Source organism: Carcharhinus amblyrhynchos, chromosome 8 (assembly GCF_965287045.1).
Source record: "Carcharhinus amblyrhynchos chromosome 8, sCarAmb.v2.hapA, whole genome shotgun sequence".
In the NCBI taxonomy this organism is placed as follows: Eukaryota; Metazoa; Chordata; class Chondrichthyes; order Carcharhiniformes; family Carcharhinidae; genus Carcharhinus; species Carcharhinus amblyrhynchos.
Genome location: NC_137331.1, coordinates 92,366,993 through 92,394,966, shown reverse-complemented (window position 1 = coordinate 92,394,966; position 27,974 = coordinate 92,366,993). Strand labels below are relative to the sequence as shown.

The window sequence follows — 27,974 nt, the reverse complement described above, 5'->3', positions numbered from 1 at the left end:
AAGAGTGACACTCCCTGGCCAGGACAGGAACCGGAAATAGAATCGGCAGAGGTCAAAGCGCCATGACGCAAAGCCGGAAGTGAGGTATGAACTTGTGTAAGATGGCGGACCCGGAGGAGGATCTGATGCTTTTCAGTGTGAGTGACCTGCCGGTGCGGGGTTACGGCCTGATGGAGGAGATCCGGCGACAGGGCAAACTCTGCGATGTGACCCTGAGGGTGAGGAGAGGGGGCAGCGGAGGGGACGGAGGGCCTCGGGCCGGGGGAGGGGGCGGCGAACACCGGGAGGGGATCCCAGAGACACCCCCGGAATAGCAGCGCTTCCACCCCCCTCCCACCCTCCTTCCCTCCCTCCCTGAAACACCACCTCCCACAGACCCCCTCACTTCCTCACACCACAAACACCTCATCGTAGAATCCCTACAGCGCAGAAGGAGATCATTCGGCCCATCGAATCTGCACCGACCACAATCCCACCCAGGCCCTGTCACCACATAACCCCACATGTTTACCTCTCTAGTCCCCCTGACACTAAGGGAGAATTTAGTATGGCCACTCCGCCTAACTTGCACATCTTTGGAATGCGGAAGGAACCCAGAGCGTCCGGAGGAAACCCACACAGACATGGAGAGAATGTGCAAATTCCCCAATCACCCAAGTTTGGAATTGAACCTCTGGCACTGTGAGGCAACAGTGCTAACCATTGTGTCATCCTTGAAACCCCTGCTCCCTCCTCCATCACCACCGCAACACCCCCTTCTTCTCCACACCTCACTAATTAGCTTCTCTGACATACCCTTCACCCCAAACATCCCCTCACCACCTGAGACAACCCACCCACCCAAAACCAACCCCCTGTCCCCAACTGCCCAGCTTTGATTTGACGTTGGGTTTTGTGGTTGATATAATTAATATAGTCAAACTTAATGATTGGCCTGTTGTTGAATTGGGTTGATGTTTTGTTACACCTACATATTCTGCCCTTTTGCAGGTTGGTGACCACAAGTACACCGCACACCGCATTGTGCTGGCTGCATCTATCCCATACTTCCATGCCATGTTCACAAATGACATGATCGAGTGCAAGCAGGATGAGATTGTTATGCAGGGAATGGACCCCAGGTTAGAGAAGTTTGCTTCATACTGTCCGAAGTCTCTGCAATTTTATGTATTTAGCTGTTCTAATTTATTTTGTCAATTTTTGCACTTTATGCTGTGGTGCCACGGGAGTGTCACATTGTCAGAGATGTCGTGCTTTGGGTGAGATGTTACGTTTAACTGAACTTTAAGCATAAGGTGGTACTGTTTTACAAAGCAGTGTCTTGTTCCAACATCCTTCCTCGTAAACAAATGAGCTTGCCTCCAACTGTTTACAGGATGAAGTTGGCACAGACTGGACTCCCCGTGTTTCTCTTTGTCACTGAACTCGGGGAAATAATTAGCTGTGTGACATGCTGTTTTTGAAAAACATTGGCATTTTTTAGCTACTGATTGATCCCAGTTATCAGCATAGAAGAGAAAGACAAGATACGGACAGTTCCTACTACTTGCACCATTCTTGCTTATTACCCATCTTAGGAGCATAGTGCTAATCGTTTATGATCTCTCTTGGGGTCAGTTACAAAGGAGCCACTTAAAGTGTATTGAACATTCTGGTTATTTTATACAGTTTTATACTTACTGACTTTTTTTAAACAGCTGTGTTTTCATATACCTGTATCCCATCAACATTTCACTTTGCAATGTACTGAGGCAGATATTAGAACCCAGAGAGAGACAAACAAAACAAAGACATTGTGTCAGAGGTGGACCTGAAACCATGTTAAAATTATCAGCTGGCTGAAGCTGGAATTGTTAATAAACAACAGTGTGAATGTTGAAGACTTTGGACAGCTTCAGTCAGCTGATGTGTTTGTGAGATTAGGTCAATCTCTTCTACAGTGTCTTGATTCATTCAAATGAATTATATAGTGGCCAAATCACATTAGCACCAATATACTGGGGTTATACATTACAGCTCACCAGTAGGCAAGCTACTGCAGGGGTGGTTATAACTGCTCTGAAGTCAAACGGTGAACCAGTGCTTTCGGAGAAATGGAGAGACAACCAGTGACTGGCCAGGGAATCTGGATTTAAAGATTTTAGTGAAGGCAGTACAGTCAACTTGGTATTGTGTCTTCTATGATTTTTATGCAGTTTTTTTGAGAAATGTTAAAGTGATAAGTTCTATAAAGTGAGTCTACTTGTTTTCTCACAGTGCCCTGGAAGCGCTCATTAACTTCGCCTACAACGGCCGACTAGCGATAGACCAGCAGAACGTGCAGTCGTTGCTGATTGGTGCAAGTTTCTTGCAGCTTCAGAATGTCAAGGATGTGTGCTGCACGTTTCTGAGAGAGCGGTGAGTGTTTGGGGGGAGAAAATGCAATCATCACTCGAGTGTTACTGCCAGATCCCTCAGGCCTCAGTGTGTCATTACAGTGCCTGCAGACCAGGGAGGGTCCATCCTTAAGACTGACTGTTCTCATGATGAAGTGTAGCTTGAACACTGCAATTGATCTCTTAGTTCTTGGTCCATGGAGGAGAGAAAGACAAGTTCTGTTTTCTGATTGCTCTGCTGATTCGTGCTGAACAGTTTAACCACTTGGATATTGGCGGAGGGCAGGATTTGGCTTGGTTCTGTTACCAGGGCCAGATAAGGCCAATCTCAGAATACTGAGAGTGATGAGGGAAGAAATTGCTGAGGCTTTGGCCAAAATCTTTGTATCCTCTTTAGCCATGGGTGAGGTACCACAGAATTGGAGAGTAGCTAACGTTGTTCCTCTGTTTAAGAAGGGCAGGAGAGACTACTTGGGAAATCACAAGCCTGTGAGCCTTACATCAGTGTTAGGGAAATTATTAGAGAGAATTCTTAGGGATATCATGTATTCACATCTCAAAGAGAATGGACTTATTAGCAATTGGCAGATGAAGGGAAGGTCGTGTCTCACAAACTTAATTGAGTTCTCTGAGGAAGTGACAAAAAAAAAAATGGACCAGGGCAGTGGAATTTATATACATGGGCTTCTTTTTCCCAGGGTCAAAGGGTCAACTACTCTGGGGCATTAGTTGAAAGTGAGAGGGGGAAAATTTTAAAGAGATGTAAGGGGCAAGTTTTTCTCACACAAGCTGATGAATGCCTGCAACATGCTGCTGGAGGAGGTGGTGGAAGCAGATTCTGTAACAACATTCAAGAGGTATCTGGATAGATACATGAATAGGCAGGCAATAGAGGGATATGATCCATGTAGAGGCAAGAAAATATTGGATTAGAGAGGCATCTGTGTCGGCACAGACTTGGTGGGCCGAAGGGCCTGTCCTGTGCTGTACTGTTTTCTGTTCAGATAGGTTTAATGATCAGCTGATACTTGAATAATTAAGAGGCTAGATCCTATATGTAGTCTAGCTCTCAGACCATTGAGAGTGTTTTAAATCATAGAATCCCTACAGTGCAGAAGGAGGCCATTTGGCCCATCATGCCTGCATCGACCACATCCCATCCAGGTCCTGTTTCCATAATCCCACATATTTACCCTGCTAATCTTCTAACACTAGGATCAGTTTAGCATGGCCAATGCAATCTAAGCCGCATATCTATGGACTGCAGGAGGAAACCTGAGCACCTGGAGGAAGAGTGGGGAGAGTGCAAGCACACAGATAGTGACCCAAGGCCAGAATTGAACCCAGGTCTCTGGCGCTAAGAGGCAGCAGTGCTAACCACTTGCCAACCCTGAAATCTGAATCTGAATCTGAATCCCAGCAGAAGTCAAGTGGAAGACAGTGTCATTGGACTTCTAATCCAGATGTTTGTTCAAATCCCACCCCACCATAGCAGCTGATGGAATTTGAATTGAATTAATAAATCCAGAATAGAAAGTTAGTCTCAATAATGGTGAGCATGACATTAATCATTGATTGTCATAAAAACCCATCAGGTTCACTAATATCTTTTAGGGAAGGAAATCCACCATCCTTGCCTAGTCTAGCCTATCTACGACTCCAGATCGAATGTAGCTGATGCTTAACTGCTCCCTGAAAACGCCTAGCAAGCCACTCAGTTCAAGGGCAATAAGGGATGGGCAACAAATGCTGGCCTCACCAGTAACATCCACATCCCATGACAGAATTTTTTAAAAACTTCATGGGAAGAAACTAGTGAGTAAAGAACTATTCTGGGATGAAAGATTTCACTAATTAATCTGTATGTAGTAAGGTGCCTGTATGTGATTGCAATGATCCAAGTGAGGAAAATCCTATGGCTCAACACCACTGAACCGTACAGATCAGGAAGTTTCCGGGATCAATTCCAGAGTCTGCTGTCAATTAGCTGATCTCTGTTGGGTGAGCAGGAAGTTACTACAGTTGGTCTCAGTGGAAGTCTAGGAAGGAGATGGAAAGTGTTTCCTTTGAAAGTTGGAGCTGAGCTGATCAGGAGGGTGGTCACAAAAGAACTTTTTCAGCCAAATGCAAGGAAAAGCTGTGAGTACTGACTCAGTGAAATTTGTAACACTAATGTTGATAGATTTTTGTTAGAACGGCTAACAAGGGATGGAGCACACATTTTTAAATGCAGTATGTATCTAACTAGCAGAACAGGCTCGAGGAACTTGCCAGCAGCTTGGTGGCAAGCACATTTCAACACTAACTTGGTGTAATAATTCTCTCCATTATGTTTTGGCTTGTAACTTACTCTTGTATTCACAGATAATACCAAAATCTGTTTCCTAACCACTTTCCAATACCTAGTTCTAGAAATCAATTCCCATATTTTAGTAAAGTTTGTAGTAACAAGTCTCTTCCGTTACCCTCCCCAAACTTCTCTCTTCTCACCCCACCCCCCCCCCCGCCCCACCCTTCTCCCTTCCAGGCTGCATCCTAAAAACTGCCTGGGCGTACGTCAGTTTGCAGAGACGATGATGTGCACCGTTCTTTATGACTCATCCAACAGTTTCATCCACCAGCACTTTGTGGAAGTATCTATGTCTGAGGAGTTTCTTGCATTGCCCTTTGAGGAGGTGTTTGAGCTTGTTGCTCGGGATGAGCTCAATGTGAAGTCTGAAGAACAGGTACGAAGGGTTGACAGTGAGTGTATGGGGCTGGGGGAATTTTAAATGAAACTATTGAGAGGTTTGCTGATGGCTAGAATACCGGAGGAACGTATACAAAAGAAATATCGGCTGGATTACTCCCGAGCTCTTTCTGAAAACGTTGACTTTACAATTGGGTGCATCTTCCACCAACAGTGGCATTATGCTGTGACTATTCTGTGGCCTTTTTAAACTTGCATTAACTTCACTTTGTATTTTAAAACAGTTCATTTAAAGATAATGAAAAGCACAGGGGTTGAGTTAACAAATAATCAAAAATATGTGGGAGGGATGGAATGGGGGACAGAAATAGCATAGGAAGAAGAGGGAATGGCATTGGGAATGACACGAGAGGTTTGAAAGGAGTTGGATGGGTATGGGATGAGAGGGATGGCATGGAAAGGATCAGTTAGGATGGGGATTTAAACAAGAACTGTTGCAATAAACACATTTATTTCACTGGAAATGCTTTGCAGGTCTCTCTGTTAGTTGTGACTTAAAGGTTCACACTGATGTATTCAAAGAGGTCAGAGAGCACACGTCACTGATGTGATGGTAACCAGTGGAAATATTATCTATGGTGCAGCCCAGGCTGGGCTAGAATAGTATTCCTTAGTTCTATATTTTAAAACGTGCTGATCTTTCCCTTCCCCAGGTATTTGAGGCAGTCCTTGCTTGGATACGATTCGATCGGGACAGTCGTGAGGAGTACTTACCTCAATTGCTAACCAAAGTGCGCCTGCCCCTTTGTCGACCACAATTCCTTACAGATCGGGTCCAGCAGGACGATCTAGTTCGCTGCTGTCACAAGTGCAGGTAAGATGAGTGGGACTAAATAGTAAGTACCCCCCCTCCCCACAGCATTCCTGAACAGGAAACACGATGAAACTTTTCTGAAAGGCAGCTCACCCTTTTCCTCCGTCTCATAATCATAATTCAGATTGTGAACTTTCCAACCTTTTTCTTCCAAGCCCTCTTTTTTGTCTTCTTCCTACATTCCCTGTTTTTTTGGGGGGGGCTGATTGAGATTTGAGCACACAATCTTAGCTGACATCTCCGTGCAGTATTAATGGAGTGCTGCTGTATTTGAGTTGGCATCTTTCAGATCAAAGATTAAACCAAGATCCAATTTGTAATTCTGCAAAATACTTTACAATTTAAATGGTGAATGGGGGACATCTATGATGCTATGGCCCTGGAAAGTGCAAATGAAGTAGAGCCCAACTTCTGTTATTTCATAGAATCCCACCAGTACAGAAGGAGGCCATTCGGCTCATTGAGCCTTCACCGACAACAGTCCCACCAAGGCCCTGTCTCTCTAACCACATATTTACCTTGCCAATCCTCCTGACACTAAGGCAATTTAGCATGACCAATCCATCTAACCCACACATTTTTGGAGTGTGGGAGGAAATGGGAGCACCTGGAGGGAACCCACACAGACACAGGGAGAATGTGCAACAGAATTGAACCCAGGTCCCTGGCGATGTGAGGTAACATTACCAACTGCTGTGCCACTGCTGTATTTATTGACGCTTAATTGGTAGATCCTCCTTGGTACAAAAATTGGCCTGTGTTTGGAAGAGGAGGAACAACCAGAATGCTTGTTTTGGGCAATCACCTAATCATTTTTGCTGGAGAGTGCTGTGTGGAGATGTTGGCGAGGCCAGATTAATCTGTTGTGATGCTGTCATTCCTGAGGATACTCCATTAGCTTGCCGGCACATACTGTTCTTCAGGATCTTGTATGGCCACTCAGATGGGGCCCTGGCTGAGTCTGTAGATGGAAAGAAGATTCTAGGAATAGGGGAGTTGTTGGCATTGTAATTCAGGATTGTTGTTTTGCTTTTCAGGGACCTTGTTGACGAAGCGAAGGACTATCATCTCATGCCTGAGCGTCGCCCTCACCTGCCATCTTTCAAGACACGGCCAAGATGCTGCACCTCCATTGCTGGCTTGATCTACGCAGTGGGAGGCCTCAATTCTGCTGGTCTGTGTTAAACTCGGGATGTTCAAAAGGTCTGGACTAGTCCAGCTCCTTTAAAGGACATTGCATGTCAATGTCTTAATACATGTTTGGACTCTCATCTGAAAATAGGACAGAGTTATTGGGGATAAAAAATATTTTTCACAAGCCCTGATTCGGAAATGAACCTCCTGCTAAAAATTCTGTCGGAAATTCAGCAATTGTTCGAGATGCAACTTAAAGGAGCTTGGCCAGTCCAATTGTCCTCGCGTTCACTTTAGTTTCCCAACAAATGTGCAGTTGACTTTATTGATTTGGTGCTCCCAAGTCTGAAACAAGCCTCTGTATTAGACAGTGTACATTGAAGTTATCCCCATAACCTCATGCTGAGTATATACTGAGAGCACTTACATGGGGGAGATAGATAAGGACAGAGATACTGAGACAAAAAAAATTATTCAGGCTGGAGTTATTAAACCATTGTTGATGCATTGATTTGCTGCTTCTCATTTTCCTTCCTTGTTCTGGAAATGTTAGCCCCTTGCTCCCACACAGCTCTATCCAGCAAGTTATATGTAAAATTCAAGTTTCTACTATGGATGATCTCAGTCAATTTGCATGTGTGTGTGTGTGTCCACGCATGCTGGTCCCTGGGGGGAGGGGCATTGGTGCCTTTGCTGGGAGGTAGCTGAGGGAAGAATCTCTGCCTGTCTCTGTGTTAATGTTAGATAAGGCACCTGAGTATATGAAGGGTGAGACTGGGCTGTGATGTGCCCTATCATTGCTGTCTGATACTGTTGAAGCTCACTCATGAGGAATGAGTAAGGCAGCAGAAGAGACACTGCTCATGCAGTATAGTAACCTACCAAGGACTTCATCAGCTGTGAGCCAGGGGAAAGAATGAATTGGCAAAATTGAATCAGACTTTGGCTGGCATTACAATGAACTGTCACAAAAGGGGCATTGCTGTGAATCTGAGAGTTTTATCACCGAAAACAGTGAGGTCCGCAACACCACTCCATCCTTAACTACTGGTCCAGGAAGAGCAAATTGCTGACCTGAAAGTAAGCCTAACCAGTAATTTCCCTTCCTTATGTAGTATTCTGACTCCTAACCCTATTTGTGCATGTGTATCATCTGTTTGCCAGAAGATAGGAACCCTGTGGTGTAATAACTGAATAGATAGCTTCCCTTTAGCAATTGTCAAAGGTGCATGTTGTTACTGGACTGTTGTACAAATGCTATATGTCCCCCTCTCTAATTACCCCTCCCATGGTATTTAACTTCGTAGGTGACTCTTTGAACGTGGCAGAGGTGTTTGATCCCATTGCTAATCGATGGGAGCGGTGCCAGGAGATGACCACCTCCCGGAGCCGTGTGGGTGTGGCTATGGTCAATGGGCTCTTGTATGCAATAGGCGGGTTCGATGGACATTCAAGATTGAGTACGGTGGAAGTTTACAACCCGGAGATGGACAAGTGGACCAAAGTGTCCAGCATGAACAGCAAGCGCAGGTAGGAATGCCAATGGCTCTGTGCAAAACTGCATTCACGACCTCTCCTCTCCTTCATCCATTTTCTGTTTTCCCACCCCCACCGCTTTGCTTATCAAATATAGGTAAATGGAAGAAAAGTACGGATCAGCCATGATTTGATTGAATAACCAAACCAGTCTTAAGAGCTGAATGCCCACATAGTGTTTCTGTGAGATAAAACTCATTCATTGAAGTCTCTGCCATATAGATACAGAGGTTTCCGTTTTGGAACCTGGTCTCAGTAACAAGATGATACAACTGTCTGCGTGTCTCGGCCGTGAAAGTGGAAATTGGCCTTGGTTCCAGCCTCTGTTTGCTATCTAATGGAAAATGTCTGTCTATCTGGATCAGGCTCATGTACCTCACGGTCTGCCATTCTGCAATCATTGTCGATGTTGAAGCATGAGAAATAGCCAGTTATATGTTGTATAATTCTGCTTATAGAACTGGATCGCAATAAGAAATCCACCTTCATGAGAAGGAAAGAAAACTGGAGGACCAAAAAAGTCAATTTTATTGCTTTCTTTTGACTTGTCGTCACCTTATTTTTAGGGGAGGTGATCTAATGAGGAACAATTAGACAGGTTGAGGCAGAATTAATTGGAGCTCAGAAGAATGAAAGGTGACTGTACTCAAATATATAAGGTCCTGAGGGGACTTGGGTGGATGTTGCAAGGATGATTCCCCTTGTCGGGAAGACTAGAACTAGGGACGTAGTTTAAAAATAAGGAATCTCATGTTCGAGATAGATGCAAATTTTTTTCTCTCAGGATTGTGACTCTTTGGAACTCTCTACCCCAGGATGCAATGGATATCTTTGAATATTTTAGAGACAGAGGCAGATACATTTGGAATAAGGGATCAGCCATTTAGGACTGGGTTGAGGAGAAATCTCTTCACTGAAAGGATTGTGAATCTACCCCAGAGGGCAATGCATGTGCAGTAATTGAGCATTTTCAAGACCGAGGTTGGTGAATTTTTAAGTTCCAAGGAAATTTAGGAATATGGAGATAATGCAGGAAGGGAGTTGAGGTCGATATCAGCCATGCTGTTACTGAATGGTGGAGCAGCTGGAGTGGTCAAATGTCCAGTCCAGCATGTATTTTAATTCTCTAAACTGACCTTAATTTGTTGCCACGCATGCAGCAAAGAGTCACCAGCTTGAACGCACATGTCAGATTTCTGAATTATGAGGAACTATTGGAGAGACTTGGGTTATTAAGCTTGGAAAGACGTTGCCTGATCAGTGATCTTAAAGGGATAGAAGATAGTAAATGGTAATGGAAAGATAAATCTAGAAGATCACTTTAACTGTGAAGTGACCAGGGCTGCAGGTTCAAACTGGTGTAGAGTAAACTTAGGACTGGCATCAAGGAATTCTTCATACACATTGATCAACCTGTTGACTCGATTCCCTAGTAGAATATTGGAGGTGCTGACCTCAAAACCATTTAACAAATAGCTAAGTTGGGATGAAGTACGTGGGTGGATGGGTCATCCTCATTCACACAAACAGTTGGAAGATCGGTTTCTTTTTATCATGTGAACGGATACTGGCTGATTTGGGAGTGGGGTCTACAGTTAACATCTTAACTTGCCCCTTTGTTTCAGTGCAATGGGGACAGCTGTCATGGACGGACATATTTATGTTTGTGGCGGATATGATGGAATCTCCTCCCTCAATTCAGTGGAATGTTACAGCCCAGAAGCTGACAAGTAAGAAATCTTAATGGTGCCTTTTTATTTTTATAATCATGGTTCAATCAAGAATGTGAAGGGAAATCTTTTTCATGAAGTACTGGCAGAGATATGCAAGTACGTTGCCTCATTTTTCACGGGAAGGGTGTAATAGTGGGATGGAATTGGGAGGAGGCGGTATGGAGTTGGGCAGGTGGGGGATGATCAAGGCTGGCCCAGGCAAATTAGAGAGGGCCAGTGATTGGGCTGTGAAGGTGGCGGGGGGGGGGGGGAGGGAGGGGCTCACGTGGTCGCATAGCTGGCTAGCGATCGGGAGGCCAGCAGTATGAGGTTACTGCGCGTGCACTGATCTTGGCGCTGACTGATTGGAGCATGCACAGTGGCCCACTCAGCACTATGCTTCAGGACTCTCCAGTGAGAATAGGCCCTGTCCCCAGTTTTTTGGACTGATTCACACTAGCGCACTCTACAGTGCACAGAGTGTGGAAGATTCATTTCGAAACTCTGGCTGAAAAAACCAACAGGATTTACTCCAGTTTTTACGCAAATTCCGCACTGTGAATTTTTTGGGCAAATTGTCCCCATTGAGTTACTTAGATTAACAATCATACTCATTAGCGAGTGATCGCCGAAAAGACATTGTGATTGGTATGACTCCAGTTGGTTAAGTGTTTTCCCCTGATTCTCATTGACTTTGGATTTGTCTGGGCTCCTTGGTATTGCACTCAGCCAAATGCTGCCTTGGTGTTGATTTTAAATTCTGTTTCTGAGCTGCACAAATGGTTTTACCCTCTTCAACTTAACAAAACCTTCAGAATTTTTGAAAACCTACTATTTTGATCAAGCTTCTCATTAGTCCTCTTAATTCTTTGTTCTGACATCCATTTTTTAAGCAGTTCTGAAGCAATTTAGGAATTTTACTCAGATGATATAAGTATAAACTCTTGTTGACAACATCTCTGAATCTCTACAGATGATAGTCGTGGCTCAGTTCATGTCATTCTTCCCTCTTGAGTCAGAAGATGTGGGTTCAAACCACATTCGAGAGACTTGAGAACATAATCATTACTGAGGAAGTGCTGCAATGTTGTTGAGGTCTTTAAGATGAGATGTTGAACTGAGGTTCCCCCCATAGGTGTGAAAGCTCACACTGCACTTTATAAAGTGTCTTGGTCAGTATTTAACCCTCAACATACATCACTAAAGCAGGTTGTCAGTTCAACTGGGAAGACAGTGGCGCAGTTGCATTGTCCCTGGGTTAGTAATCCAGAGACCCAGGCTAATCCTCTGGAGACCCAGATTCAAATCCCACCAAGCAGAGGGTGAAATTTGAATTCAATAAAAAAGATCTGGAATTAAAAGTCTGATGATGACCATGATGTCATTGCTGGTTGTTATAAACAAAAACCCATCTGGTTCACTAATGTCCTTTAGGGAATCAAATCTGCTGGCCTTATCTGGTCTGGCCTACCTGTGATTCCAGATCCACTGCAAAGTGGTTGACTCTTAAATGCTCTCTGAAATGGCCTAGCAAGCCACTCAGTTGAAGTGCAATTAGAGATGGGCACCCAGCCAACAATGCCCTGATCCTATGAACAAATTTAAAAAAAAATGATTTTACTGCAGTTTGTGGGAATTATTTTGCTAACCAGTTTCTCTGATTCCCAATAGATGGGTGTCTGTGACTCCAATGAGTGCCTGTCGTAGTGCAGCAGGAGTCACTGTGTTTGAAGGGAGGATCTATGTCTCTGGCGGGCATGATGGACTGCAAATATTTAATACGGTATGTTCTGGGATTCATTGACAAAAAAAAGTAACATCTATGTATGAGCAAGATGGCATCGTGGACTACATGAGTACAGATTGTTTGAGGAGGGATGTTATACTAAATGAAGCCTTGTAGGTTGAACTCCGAAATCAAAAAGGGCAGGTACACTGTTAAGAGTGTACTGTAGACCCACAGTAGAAAGAGGGAGATAGACAAGCGAATAAGTAGGCAAATCTCTGACTGCAAAAACAATAGGGGCGATAATAGTTGGGGGCTTCAACTACCCTAATATCATCTGGGACACAGACAGCATGAAAGGCACAGAGGGCACCCCCTGAACTGCATTCAAGGTAACTTTTTTAGCCAGTATGTGACAAGGCCACTGAAAGGAGACACAATTCTTGATTTAGTCTTGGAAAATGAAGCATGGCAAGTGGTTTGATTTGATTTATTATTGTCACATGTATTAGTATACAGTGAAAAGTATTGTTTTGTCCATTCTATACAGACAAAGTATTATTCATAGAGAAGGAATCGAGACGGTGCAGAATGTAGTGTTACAGTCATAGCTAGAGTGTAGAGAAAGATCAACTTAATGCAAGATAGGTCCATTCAAAAGTCTGATGGCAGCAGGGAAAAAGCTGTTCTTGAGTCGGTTGGTACGTGACCTCAGACTTCTGTATCTTTTTCCCGACGGAAGAAGGCGAAAAAGGGAATGTCCAGGATGTGTGGGGTCCTTAATTATGTCGGCTGCTTTGCCAAGACAGCGGGATGTGTAGACAGAGTCAATGGATGGGAGGCTGGTTTGCATGATAGATTGGGCTACATTCACAACCTTTTGTAGTTTCTTGCCGCCTTGGGCAAAGTAGGAGCCATAACAAGCTGTGATACAACCAGAAAGAATGCTTTCTGTGGTGCATCTGTTGGTGAGAGTCGTGGCTGACGTGCCAAATTTCCAAGTGGATGAAGTAGCCATGGATGACCATTTTGGAGATGGTGATCATAGTACAATTACATTTAGCACCATTACAGAAAAGGACGAAGGACAGGAGTATAAGTTCTCAATACAACTACCTGAAGAAAAATCAGTGACAATCAGTGGGTGGCATTCAGAAATGAGATTCTGTGTGCACAGTGTAGACATGCCTCCCCAAAGAAAAGAGCGATACTGTCAAATCTACAGTCCCCTAATTGTCCAGAAGTGCATAGGGTAAGACAAAGTAAAAAAAATGACAGTCATAAAAAACTTAATACTGTAGAAAGCCTAGAGGAGTATAGAAAATACAGATGTGAAATAAAAAAGGAAATTAGGAAAGCAAAGAAAGGATATGAAAAAATAATAGCAGGTGAAACCAAGGAACACCCGATAATGTTTTATCAATACATTAAGCATAAGAGGATGATCAAGGAAAGGGTAAGGCCTAATAGGGATGTACAGGGTAACTTATGCATGGATGCAGAAGATGTGGGTAGAGTTCTTCATGTGCACTTTGTCTCTGCCTTCACAAAGGAGAGGGAGGATGTTAAAAAGAAATTATGTTAAAGAGGATGATTGTGCATTATTAGATACAATAAGTGTAATGAGAGAAGAAGCACTGGGGGAACTGTGATCCTTGAAGGTGGATAAGTTGATATATGATCAGGACCGAATGAATTATATCACAGGCTGTTAGAGGAAGCCAGAAAGGAAATAGTGGATCCCTGGAGGATCATTTTGTAATTTTCACTCAGTACAGGCGAGGTGCTAGAGGATTGAAGGTCTGCAAACAATGTACCATTTTTTAAAAGGGTGCAAGGGATAGGTCAAATAATTATAGGCCAGTCAGCCTGACTTTGAATGTGGCCAAATTATTGGAAACAATTCTGAGACAGGATAAACTGTCACTTAGGAACAGATTAATCAGCAATAGTGTGGTTTGACTAGGGGAAGATCGTGTCTTACTAACTTAGTAGAAATGTTTGAGGAAGTAACAAGGAAGATTGATGAGAGTAGTGCATTGGATATTCCCTGCATGGATTTTAGCAAGGCATTTAACATGGTCCTACATGGCAGACTCGTCTGGAAAGTTAAAGTCCACAAGATGCATTGAAGTATCATGACTTCTTGCAGTCAGCTTGCACATCCCAGAAATAAATGCAGAAATCTGACTCAGATGTGCGTTTTTCCACACCAGAAGGCTTCTGTGCAGGGTAGGGGGAGGCAAAAAATGAAAATAATTAAGAATAACTTGGATAATGAGCTGGATAAGCTCTTGCTTAATCTAGATAAATGAGATAAGAGGGACCAAATGGCTTTTACGTTGTCTTGGCTTTGCTCTTGAAATGATTTCTCTCTCTTTTAAAATAAAACAGGTTGAATGTTATAATCATCACACTACTACCTGGTACCCTGTGCCGAGTATGCTCAATAAACGCTGTCGCCATGGGGCTGCATCCCTGGGCAGCCAGATGTATGTCTGCGGTGGTTATGATGGCTCGGGCTTTCTGAGTATTGTGGAAGTTTACAATTCTTCTTCGGACCAGTGGTATCCACTTGTCCCCATGAACACACGCCGCAGCCGGGTGTCGCTCGTTTCGAGCTGTGGCCGCTTGTATGCCATTGGCGGCTATGACGGACAGTATAACTTGAACTCCATGGAGATGTACGATGCTGATACAAACCGCTGGACGTTCATGGCCCCCATGGTGTGTCACGAAGGTGGGGTTGGCGTAGGATGCATCCCACTCCTCAGCGTGTAAGGCAGTTATTGTTCTCCCAGTCACGGGAGTCTAGCGCTTGTTAGCGGTATTGAAACAATGGTACATTTGTGGGAGCAACAAACGGACCCCAGTTTTCAGTGGTCTGTTGGTTGGTGTCCAGTGGCCAAAGACAATGCAGTAACCATTACATCTTTCCAACAGAAATTGGTAACTTACCAGTATTCGGTTGCTATCTATCGAGTCTGTGGGTGTTTTTAAAGGCAGCCATTTAATTAAAATGATGAACACTTTGTAAGTTGCGCTTTTTAAAACAAAAGTCCAAATGTTAATTTATGAATTTTTTTTCAGTGATTTCTCAAATGCAGAACAGTGTATTCATAAAAGAAACTGTCAGACTGGGTGTTACCATAAGCTAGGCACTGTCCTTTTACCACTGGGATCTAAGTTATAGTGTGGGTGAAATAGAAACCTGAGATTCTAAAGGTGCTGGTGTAGAGTGTTTGCATCTGATCCACGCTGTACTTTTTCTTTTGAGTGCTTGCTGTTGGCACTAATGGCTGCAATGGGAGTGTCCCTAGAATGACAGAGAAAGTGAAGCACTCACTGAAGAGCTGGGTTGATGGTCTGTCTACCATTTCTGCAAGGCTAATTAATCCCTTTTTATCCTGGTCTAAGTGTATTCAATGGAACCTTTTTGTCCTGTTAAACCCTAATCCTGGGATAAATGGATTAATATATGAATATGGGGAAGTTCTAATTGTTCTACATTTCTCAGATGATATAATTATTCTATATATACTGTGATAGTGCAGTCTGCTACTGTTTCCAATCCAAAATCATTCTGGTATTAATTGTTAGCTTTCCTGGCTCTGCCTCTACTTCCTAGTCCTTGTGCTGTTTATCCTTTGGAGCTTATAATCATAACCAGATTACCAAGATTTTTAATGTTTACAGCAATCAAAATACGGGAGAACTACCAGATAGTTAATGTAGGTCTTTGCTTATTGGTACTTTGTCTATTGAGAGTATTGGATCTCTGGGAGCGAATTACAAATTGAAACCAGCTAATGGTTATGTCACTACTGGTGGATATGTAACATTTTCCTGCTAGGTTCTGCTACACTGTGGAGTAAACATCAAGGTGTACAATTATAAATTCTGTTCTTGTAAGTAACTGAAGAGAGCATTGAGCTGAAGAATGAAATATGGGTTGGTTTAGATTTGTCTCTGATGGGGGAATGACACAAACGCATATTGCACAACATTAAATATATGATCTAAAGTGATATTTTACTCTCATTGTATTGGTAGCTGCTGTATGCTAATAAACTATATGTCAATACTGGGTAAATATTTAATCAAGGGAGTTTGTATGGTTTACGTACATAGAATATAGATACTCTGTGAGTTAGAGGACGAAATCTAATTGTTTTTTTAATATAAGTAGAATAATGGGTACCTGGGAGTGGAATGTGAGCGAGAATCTAAAAGAGGGACCTTATATATAGAATAATGGACAACTTGGAGTAAGTTAAAGATTGCAATCATATCAAATGGATTAGATATGACATAAGTTACCTGGCAATGAGTTGCAGACTGGAATCTTAACTGGGGGTTCACTTGGTTTATATATGGAATATTAAAGATACACAATGTGATGAACCAGAAGGAGACCTATCAGCATCACAACCTGAGATGGAGATGACTGGTTGTATTGAAATTTTTCTGTGTTTCTCTTCTCTGTTTCGAACGCTGGTTTTTAGTGTAATACAGTTCTACAATTGGGGTCTGTACTCTGCTACCACCAACAATCATGTATATTGACATTAAATCTCAGCTAATTATTTGACATGGAGGCACCACCTGTCCTTCCTGTGCTTCCCTACAATGCACTTTACAGCAGGAATAATTGGATTGCCTTGTCCCTGTTCTACTGATACTGAGCTAACAACTGCTATTGCTGGCAGTGCTGGTAAGATCTGAGACCCGAGGTCTGAATGGCTCCTTGGGGATGATTAGAAATATGATTAATCCACACAACATAGTCTGTGTTTCAAGTTGCTGATTCCTGTCATGGGTTGACCAAACCCTATTAAAATACACTGCAGGCAAGCATTGCACCACTAAGCAAAATATTTTTTTTCCACTTTCAAGACAATGAATGACTAAGACTCTGAGAGTCTTGCAGCAGAGAAGGACACCATTTGGCCCATTGTGGGTTTGCAGGCTCTTGAAGGAGTTATCTAATTGTCCCACTTCCCCACCTAGAGGTCTATCTATACATGTTACATTTTTGATTATAAATCTAATTTCCATTTAAAGCAAGCATTAAAAATAAGTTTTTGTTGTAACATCTCACATGTAGTTTACCAGTTACTAAAATCCTAAAGCAGTTCCATTGTCCCAAAAAAAGGAAAAATTTCTGCCAGTCCACTGCAATGTGGTATAACTGGATACGGTGGAAATAAAGCCTTTGTTCTCTGCTTAGTTATCCCCGGTACCCCAGTACTGAGCCAAAAAATATCAAATATCAATTCCACTGACTGGTGCTCGCATACTTTGTAAATTGCTTTTTAATGTTAAGACAGGCTGCTATCTGCAAATCTGATTGAGAATCCCAGGCACTGTTGCTTTACTATGTTTAATCACTAGAGCATTTGCTTATTACATAACTGAGAATCTGCACGTTTTTAAACTTTAAGCCTGTGAACCAGTTTCTCAAGTACCTCATGTTCCTTAAATATGGCCATGGTCAAAGAAGAGGTACTAGTCCAGTATAATTTTCCTGGTATAATTTTCAGAATCAGGGCCCCTTGCCTGGTTCTGAACTAGTGAGAATCACTGGCACCTGATTAGTGTTCCACTACTCAAATATCTTAAATTCTGAATTTGCGTTTGGCAGTTCAGACTTTCATTGTTGAACATTATACTGCATTAAAGGTGCTGTATAAATGTGTTATTAGATAAGCTACGGTTACTGACCTGTGAGATAGTTTATGCTGGCCAAATCTTTGTCATTGGATTTAAGCTGTTGGCCTGACTCACTCCACAGAAGGAACTCTACTTCAATAAGAGAAGGCATGGAGGATAATTGGGCCCATGGACTTTCAACCTTCTCACCATATCAAATGTGCAATCGAAATATCTGACTTGGGAACAAAGTGAATAGTCCATTCAGCCCCTTGAGCAGATTGCCATCGGGAAGTGGCTAATCGAAATTTCAATCTGGGATGTGGGGTATCATGAAAATCTACTTCCATTAGTCCATCTGTTACAGTAACTGATAGTTCAAATTCCTGTTTGCGTATTAAAGGTACATATTGTATGCTCACATCTGTCTTCAAAGTGTAAGCATTATCTTATTTACCAGATTATTTTGGAACACTTGAATGTTTTTAATGTCAAATTGTAATAAATTATGCACATTCCTATGGAACCCAATCATTGAGCCCGTCTTTTATTTATCAATATATGGAAATTACTGAGACTTTGAAGTCAGACCAATTAATTGCACATTCTAATGATAACGATGTACAGCTTAATAAAATGAGATGCATGTAAGCAATGCAGAGAACTATGCATGTGACTCTTGCCTCTTGTACTCTTCACGTGCTGTGTAAAAGAACACAGTTTCTCAGATATTTTCTGGGAATGTGCCTCAGATTTATGAATGTGTCTGCTCCAACTTGCAAGGTTTTTCCAGCTTTGATTGTATTTTTAAAAATGTTGCCCCATAGCACTAATGTGCTGGGGGTGATCTTAATGTGGTAATTGTGGTATTTTCATCCCTCTGAGGAAGGAAGTTCGGCCCTTGAGAGCTGTTGACCAATCTGTTTGGCTGTCAGATGAGTAATCCCATCAACACTAGAACTCAGGAGTGGCTGTTGCTGGGAGTTCAGCATCCTCAATAAGGAAGACAACATGAATACCAGACTAAGGTGAGTCTGGATCTTTAAGTCATGGAGGGAAAATGGACACTGAGGAGGGTGCGGAAGAGGTTGGATTTTGAAGGGGTGAAGAAGACAAACTGGGGAGTAACATTTTGAGGGGTTGATCCCAATGAGGACAGGGCACCATTCCTACCTTTTCATCTGAGATAGTGGAGTAGTGGGTTGGCCTCCTTTATTCCACCTTCCCAACCATGTTATTATTGCAGCAGGGACAGAAGTAGCCAGTTGAACTCAAGTGGCCATCTCAGTAAGTTAACCTGTTTTGTGATGAGCAGATTAACTACCTTGCATTTTGTGTGATTTGATGGTTTTTTTGTCATTTGATGGGTTTTGTTGCAACTTTTCAGTTGCTTGTAGATGGCAGGTTGCAGGATGTATTTGGCATTACCGTACTGCCTCATGGATGAGCTGTACTTTCAAGCCTTGCACACACAATTCCACACACACGAGTTTTGATAGAAAGTAGATGGTACTGAAGGAAACTGTTTGGCCATCGTGTCTGCTGGCTGAAGAGGAATTATCAAGTGCATATCTAAGAGCTTTTCCAAAAGTAAAGAGAGTTTCTGTCTGTCTCTACTGATCTTTCAGGCAGTGAATTCTAAACACCCAACATACTTAGGGTGTAATGTGCTCGACAGCTTTTTACCTTACTATTAACCATCCCCCCACATCTTAATCCTGCCCACTATATTTCAGTTGAAATCAGTGCCCTGAAAAACAAGGAACAAAGCACTGAACCCTAGGAATTCCACTGAAAAAAGCCCTCCAGTTCTGATCTTTTTCCTAAAAAGTACATGTTATTGCTACAATTTATAGAAGTACAATACGTGACTATTCAAAGTTAACTTTACATAAATTGCAAATGGGATCAATTACTTCCAACATTTTGTGATACTTTGAGCTTTCTCGCTGCACTTACTGTTACACTACAAATACAATTACAGCTTATATGTTTTATTCCATGTTTTACCATTTCCAACCTCTGCATACTACAGTGGAAGAGTCATAGACAGTGGCCTTTCCCCATTGTGCCTTTGTGACAGGTGTCCCATTCTTTAGTTGTCCCTTGACATGCAGCCCTTCCAGTCTTGATTACCCTTTGCTTCCTGCCACTGACCCAATTTTGGGATCCAATTTACTTTGGGCTCTTACTTTCTAGCCCAACCTTCTCAAAAGCCTTGCTAAAGTCCTTGTTAAGACTTTTGATTAAATTGGTATAGATACTCTGATATGTACTGTAGAAAGAAATTTGCTCTGTCTTTTGTTGCAGCTAATGGTTGTAACTTGGACACTGAAGTTTTAAAAATGTTCTGCTGTTAGTGATTTGCCTGCTTAACTCGCCAGTGGATCTATAGGAATAACTTTAACCACAGTCCTTGTGTTTGGATATTCTGGACCTACTTTATGTCTAGAAATTTCAGTCAACCTGTAGAGCTCCTCATCTTCTAAGTCTTTAACTTAGAAGATGAGGTGCTCCACAGGTTGACTCATCTTTAAACTTGAAAACCTAGTCTCAAATAATCACCATTCTAATCTAGCTTGTCTTTTACATTTTTTTGAAGCTAGCTGATATCTGTAGTGTGACCTTAGCTTCTGAACAGGGAACAGCAAAATTTTTATGACATTGACTACTTTGTTAAGATCATCATATATCGACATTTGAAACTTTGTTTTTGGAAGGATTTTTCAAAATTGTTTTATACATCAAGTGTAAAATTAGGACCTCTAGGATTGTTGTAGGTGATGGTCACCTTTATGAAATGTGAAAAGTGTCAACACTGATAATTCAAATGAAATCAATGTGTCAAATGTTATTTAAATAATTCTACAAGGATTAACTTGGACCACATTCATAAGATTTTAAAAATCATTAAATTCATCTTCGACATCCAACAGGAAGAGATCATAGAATTCATTCTAAGTGACTTTGTTTGTGATGTCATGCTAAAGATCTTATTCTGAATCTGCTTTCATTTTCATAATTATCTGAAGCCTGCACTTGGGCATTAGGCAAGATCATTTTCAACTAGAATGGATGAGGAAAAACACCAGCACTGCCCCATCCACCCACGGTAAAACTCATACCAAATTTTGGTTTACTGTGTATCAGTCATTGTACCAAATCACTTCACTCCAAATCATACATGGGGCTGCATCAACACCATCCAGCCAGAATGTGGCAGTCACTCATGCTGCTTTGTTGCTGTGACAGATGACACAAATGGACACAATGGTCAATTCACCTGTGTTTCCTGCATCATTGAATTCTGCGCATAATGAATGCCATTACACTGCTTCCCTTTTCTAAAATAAAAGTATTTTGTTCACTTTCAGTAATAACGAACCATACTTTCTACATGTTTTTCTTTGATACATATTCAAAAGACTATAAGTTGTGTATAAAACAAAGTCCTTTAAAAACAACTTACTCATGTAATGTTTTATAACCTTTACTTCCAGTAGATACGATGAAAATGTGAATTAATGTGTTTCAAGGTCTCTTCACCGCTATCATCAGGGATTGAAAAATTCCTGCTGAAGTCAGCAACAAAACATTAATTAATGGCTGGCTCAAATCTTACTCTTTCCAAGCAAAGGCCCAGCTTGTCAAAGGATTCTTCACTGGTGTTTAAAACTACAAATGACAGCTTGTAAGTAAATTGGCCTCATTAAGACTAATTACTGCAACTTTACTGTCTCTTTCCATTTCAACCAGTCTTTCTTCAACCATTTCTTGCAATCAGATGTGTTATATATTTGTATGCACATCACAGTGCTATTAGCTGAATATGCCAGCATCAATATTCTTCAAAGTATGTCTATTTATTTCTTGAACTACTTCCTGTTTCACTAATTATATGACTTCAAGAGATCCAAATCTTTATGGATATGCACACTTGGCATAATTGGAATTGGCTTTTAGTTTTTAAACTATATCTGTAAATCAAGTTTAGCACTTGGTTTATGAAGCCTTCCTGAGTGCTCAGGTTTTGGTGAAACGTCAGTTTGGTTTTGATTGAATACTCCTGTTCCTTTCTCAGACATTGGTGTTTCAGACACTGAAATCTGAACTGGCTCAAACTCTGGCATGAACTCATGATCAAGTGGATCAAGCGATGACGTGGTCATTTTGCCTGAACCTATTCTGTTTTTGTGTCTTACATTTTTGACTGAACCGTTTGCATTCAATTTTAACAGTCAACTGGTAGGACTATACCCAAATGTGTCCTTAACTGTCATTTTATCAAAAGTTCAACAGCTGTATATCCTGTAGTGGAGTGTGAAGTTGTTCTATATTCAGGAAATCAACTTGCTTCTGTTTCAGGCTTAAATTTGAACACCCATGCAGCACCTGTTTTGAGTGCTTCTTTGACCATCCTAGCAGATATTTCAGCTGTTCCATATGATGCCAAGGTATATTTATTACTGTTTTCCTTCATGAAATTTGAAATGGAACAGGACAAAATTGAGGCTTGTTAACTGAGTCAGACTCCTCCAGTATTCCATAGTCTAACCTGTTGGTGTTTTGACTTGTGTATTTTGCTTCAATATGCTTGGAGTAGCTATTGATACACAACAATAAAGACTCTTCACAATCTCTCTTCACAAAAGTCTCTAGACGCTCTTTGAAATGGTTGAGTCGGCCATGATCGTAACTGCGCAGTGTTTTTTGACTTGTCTCAACCATTTTGGCAGATAGTACATTTGCTTACCAGTCACTGTCGAGTGGGCCAGGCCAATAAACAGAGCCTCACTACACATTTCATACTGACAATTCCTGTTTGTTCACATGGAATTCTGCCAGAATTCTATCTCTCAAAGAACATCTCTGTGACCTTACTTGATGCAGCTCTGCTCGCATGACAACTCATTACGATGATTGAGGAACAGTTTCAGTTCCTCTTTTGTGCACTGATCACATTGTGCTTATCCATTCAGTCTGTTGTAGACTTTACTCAATACTTGACTCTGAGATTCTGCTGCAATTTCAGTTTGATTAGAAGATCAGCATTTGCTGTTCCTATTGTGAAAATTACACCTCAGCATCTTCTGAATCCTCATGTCTCAACATGTCAGCAACAGTTCTCTGTGACCAACAGTATTCAATGTTGTTGTCATACCGAGAGAGAGGTACATCTGCTGCATCCTTGATTTTGCCATTGTGAGTTTGGTCCTAGAATAGCTACAAGGTGTTCATAATCTGTCACCAATGTGAAGTTTCTACCCAACAAAAACTGATGAAACATTCTGATTCTAAAAATGATTTCTAGTGTTTTCTATCTGTGCATAATTGCATTCACTTGGTGAATATACATGATGTGAATGCTATAGGCTTCTCTCAACCATCATCATGGCATCACTGATCACTGCTCCAACTCCTCAAAGTCCCATATTAGCTTTAGGTAGTGATTTGTATTATCGTGGACAAGTGTCACTGGCCAAGCTTCTCTTACATGTGTCATGAATATCTTGTGCTTTAGAACATTTCTCATTTCACAGCTTTCTTCAACAACTTACACAGGACAGTGAATACAGTTCAGGCAGAAATTGTGAGCAGTATTGGACCATGCCTAGAAAACTTGTATGCTCAAACACATCTTTTGATTGTGGGTCACTCAGCACAGACTATCTGCGGCCGTAGCTCTTTTTCATTCATTTACAGGCCAAGCTACACTACCTCAGGTTGCTTAAAAGCACGCCTGCACCTTTTCAACTTCACAACGTAGTCATTGAGCCTTTTTAAAACTTCAACACTTGGAAGATTCTCTGTTGTAGTAATGATCAACACATCATCCTGATTTCACAAGCAATGTAGCACCTTTTCCAAAATCTTATTTATTGCAGCTTTGAAAATGTTCGAAGAAGACTTCACAATAGGACAATTTTGTGTCAAGAGTATAAACCAATGTGTGTGTTTATGATGTAATGCTCTCTCCCAATGTTGAGCTGTACATGAGTACATCCTTAAGACCATAAGACATAGGAGTAGAAGTAAGACATTTGGCCCACCAGGTCTGCTCCTATGAGATCATGACTGATATGATGATCCTCAACTCCACTTCCTCCACTCTGTCCTTTCCCATAACCCTTTATTCCCTTACTGATTAAAACTCACTCAGATTGCAGCCTTGAACATGCTCAGCAACCCAGCCTCCACAACCCTCTGTGGTAAATTATTCCACAGATTCACTAACCTCTGATCCTAGACTCTCCCACGAGAGGAAACAACTTCTTAGCATCTACACTGTCAAACCCCCTAAGCATCCTATATGTCTCAAAACGGTTTCCTCTCATTCTTCTTAACTCCAATGAGCACAGACAAATCAATTTAACCTCATAGGAAAATCCATCCATAACCTGGTTCAACCTAGTTCAACCTTGTATCCAATGCCAATACATCTTTCATTAGTTAAGAGGACCAAAACTGTTCACATTAGTTCTGGTGTGGTTTAACTAATGCCTTGTACAGTTTTTGCAACACTTCCCATTTTTGTACTCTATTCTCGTTGAAATAAAGACCAGCATTCCATTTGTCTTACTTATTACCTGTTGAATGTGCAAACTCATTTTTGTGATTTATGCACGAGGACCCCAAATCCTCCTGTGAACATAGAGCATAGAACATAGACCATTACAGCACAGTACAGGCCCTTCAGCCCTCAATGTTATGCCGAGCTATGTCCAATCCAAACTGTAATGCTGTAGCTTTCTGCGGTCTTTCTCCATTCAGATAATATTCACCTCCCTTATTTTTCCTACTAAAGTGCATAACTTCACATTTTCCTATACTATATTCCTTCTGCCAAGCTTTTGCCCACTCAACTTGTCTATATCCCGCTGTAGATTGTTTGTGTCATCCTTACCGTTTGACTTCCCACCTATTTTTGTGTCATCCGCAAACTTGGTAATAGTACATTCACTTTCCTTATCCAAGTCATTAATATGTTATAAATAATTGTGGTCTCAGCACTGATTCCTGTGGCACTCCACTAGTTACAGGTTGCCATCTCAAAAATGCCCCTCTTATCCCAACTTGTGTCTTCCATCAGTTAGCCAATCTTCTATCCATGTCAATATACTAACACAGTAGGCTCTTATCTTAAGTAGCCATTTTCGCAGTATCTTGTTGAATATTTTGTGGAAATCCAAGTATATTACATCTATTAGTTTCCCTTTATCTATCCTACTCCATTACCATGTCAAAGAATTCTAATAAAATTTCAGGCATGATTTTCTCTTTATGAATTCATGCTAACTCTTTGATTATATTATGTATTTCTAAATGCTCTGCTATTACATCCTTTACAATTTCCCAATGACAGATGTTAAACTAACTTTGTGAATAGTTTGGATCCCATTAACTCTGCATACAAATCTGGGGAGGCTGGTAATGGTATTGCTGATCATCCATTTCCCAGTGATTGTGATATTGCAGGCCCTGCATAGTCCCATGTATTTTTATGACTTGGGCAGTACAGCAGAACATAAGACATAAGAGCAGGAGAAGACAATGCAACCTGCTGTGCACGCACCGCACCCCCCCCCCCATATGATTATGGCTGATCTTGGGCTCTAACTTAATTTTCCTATCTACTCACTATATATTTTGATTGCCTGCGAGACCCAAAATATGACAATCTCAGCCTTAAATATATTCAAAGAAGGTACAGCCACAGAGGTGAAAGTAAGCAAGCATGGCCCCATACAGTGTACTGGTAAGTAAGAGGCCAATGTAAACAGTATAGAATTTGCCATGACTCTGCTCCTGTAGCTGTTAATTATGTACTCGAGTTACCACCATCCCTTTAATTCAATTATCTTTGGTTAGAGAAGTTTGAGAGACAAGGCTTTGAAAGCATCTAAACACAAAGATAAGAACTTTAACCTTGAGATTATAGTTCAGAATCATACTCTGTATTCTGATTCCCAACGCCACTTTCCATCTGTACGACAATGATCAAATGGTTCCCAGAACAGCAGAAAAATCAAAGTCTTTCTCTCTTAAACTACTCCTGCTCTCTTCAGATGTGCGGGCTAGGTTGATTGGTCACGCTAAATTGTCCCTTGGTGTCAGGGGATTGACAGGGTAATTACATGGGGTTACCGGGATAGAGCCTGGGTGGGATTGTTGACAGTGCAGGTTTGATGAACTGAATCACTGAAGTGATTCTATGATCTACCAAACATGTCAGATAATAAAATTCCTATCAGCAAGCCCATTGATGCCAGCAATAATTGTGGGCATAAAATTCAAACAGTTGGCTCAAAGGCTGGTGAGAACTTTCAGTGCCACCAGAAAACCAAGACACAGCAACAGTCAGATAATATTTGAAATTGAATTGATTTAACATATTAACATTCCCATTACCCAATATCTCTGGTCAGCTTTTCATGTGGAAATCAGAAAATGGTGGGCAAGACATCCAACTTCCAGGTCAATATTTACTTCAAGCTGGCATTTGTTACAACAATAATCCCAGCCTACAGGAGTCACATACAAGAAGGGTGAAGATCAAGATTTACTGATGTTTTTCTTTTTTTTCAGTCAGGATGACTGACAAAAGTCTACCCAGTCGGGAAATTAATTTCATCCTGGTTTTAGCAGCAGGAGTGAAGAAATTAACTGGAGGAATGTCGAGAACCTTTGCTTTCTTATTGGCCTCTCCATTACATTTTACAGTGGAGTTATTTAGCTGCCACCAGGGATTGAGGGAAGGCCATTGTGTCCGTTCTGCAAATTGTTCATTATACTTCTGCCGTGTTAAATAATGGATTTAGAAGTAGATTTCAAAGTAAATAAAGCTACAAATAGAATAGAAATATTGTAGATAAGCAAAGTTGTAGATAGATTGTCTCCTGATCTATGTCAAGCATACATTGGACGGGATTTTATAGCCTCACTCAAGTGAGACCAGAAATTCTCACCCGAGGGCAACAGACATTTCTGTTGTCTGCCCCTCGCCTGCTCTGATTAAGTAGAAAATATAGAAAATAGGAGCAGGAGGATGCCAGTGGAGCCTGCTATGCCATTTATTATGATCATGGCTGATCATCCAACTCAATAGCCTGATCCCACCTTCCTTCATATTCTTTGATCCCCTTCACCACAAGTGCCATATCTAACTGCCTTTCGAAAATTAAAACTGCACATGACTTGGAGTATGAATTACCCCATAAAAACTTGTCAGAAAAATCTCAATACAACTGCATGTAATTTAAACATATGCTTTCTACCAAGTTACCAGAGAGAAAAAAAAATCTGCTGAATGCTTTAAATGTTTTTCCCTGTGATGTGCTTCCTGTAATAGCGAATTCCACAGGCTGACCGCTCTCTGGGTGAAGAAATTTCTCCTTATCTCAGTCCTAAAAGGTCTATCCCGTAACCTCAGACTGTGACCATTGGCTCTGGATACTCCCACCATCAGGAACATCCTTCTCGCAACTACAATCCTAACTAATATCAATTTCTCCTCATATGTCAGTCCTGCCATCCCAGGAATCAGTTTGATAAACCTTCTCTGCATTCCTTCTAGAGCAAGAACATCTTTCCTCGGATAAGGAGACCAAAACTGTACACAATATTCCATGTGTGGTCTCACCAGGGGAAGATAGCCCTGCTCCTGCACTTGAATTCCCTCACTATGAAAGCCAACATACCTTTTTTTTTACTGCCTGCTACTCTGCATGCTTGCCTTCAGTGACTGGGGTATGAGAACACCCAGGTCTGGTTGCACATTCCCCCTCCTAATTTATGGCCGTTCAGAGAGTAATCTCCCTTGCCGTTTTTGTCACCAAAGTGAATAACCTCGCACTTATCAACAATGTAGTGAATCTGCCATTCATTTGCCCACTCATTCAACTTGTCCAAATTACACTGAAGCATCTCTGCAACCTCCTCCTCAGCTCACCCTCCCACCCAGCTTTGTGTCATGTGCAAATGTAGTGATATTGCATTTAGTTCCCTCATCTAAAACATTAATATACGTTGTAAACAGCTGGGGTCCCAGCACTGATTCCTTTGGTACACCAACTAGCCTGCCATTTGGAAAAAGACCTATTTATTCCTACTCTTTGTTTCCTGCCAGCCAACCAGTTTTCTTTCCATCTTAACACACTACCTCTAATCCCTTGCAATTTAATCTCTCAAGTGGGACTTTGCTGAAAAGCTGAAAGGCCAAGTGTTAAAGCAAATGTAAATTAAAACTGCACATGACTTGGAGTATGAATTACCCCAT

The 27,974-nt window shown here is 41.6% G+C and overlaps 1 protein-coding gene across 1 annotated transcript; it reads left to right on the top strand.

Moving 5' to 3' along the window:
- Nucleotides 1–74: 74 nt before the first annotated feature.
- On the top strand, nucleotides 75–18,229 carry klhl18 (kelch-like family member 18). The gene is made up of 10 exons (XM_080194482.1): nucleotides 75–218; nucleotides 991–1,121; nucleotides 2,257–2,397; nucleotides 4,903–5,101; nucleotides 5,778–5,938; nucleotides 6,976–7,112; nucleotides 8,380–8,602; nucleotides 10,234–10,338; nucleotides 11,992–12,103; nucleotides 14,441–18,229. Exons 1-10 carry the CDS (start codon nucleotides 87–89, stop codon nucleotides 14,825–14,827), a joined length of 1,728 nt encoding a protein of 575 aa, XP_080050608.1. The 5' UTR covers nucleotides 75–86; the 3' UTR covers nucleotides 14,828–18,229.
- Nucleotides 18,230–27,974: the final 9,745 nt, after the last annotated feature.

Coding starts and splice junctions, on each gene's coding strand:
- klhl18 (XM_080194482.1), top strand. CDS start 87: ATGAACTTGTGTAAGATGGCGGACCCGGAGGAGGATCTGATGCTTTTC. Junction 5,102..5,777: donor ATGTGAAGTCTGAAGAACAG/GTACGAAGGGTT, acceptor TCCCTTCCCCAG/GTATTTGAGGCAGTCCTTGC. Junction 5,939..6,975: donor CGCTGCTGTCACAAGTGCAG/GTAAGATGAGTG, acceptor TTTGCTTTTCAG/GGACCTTGTTGACGAAGCGA.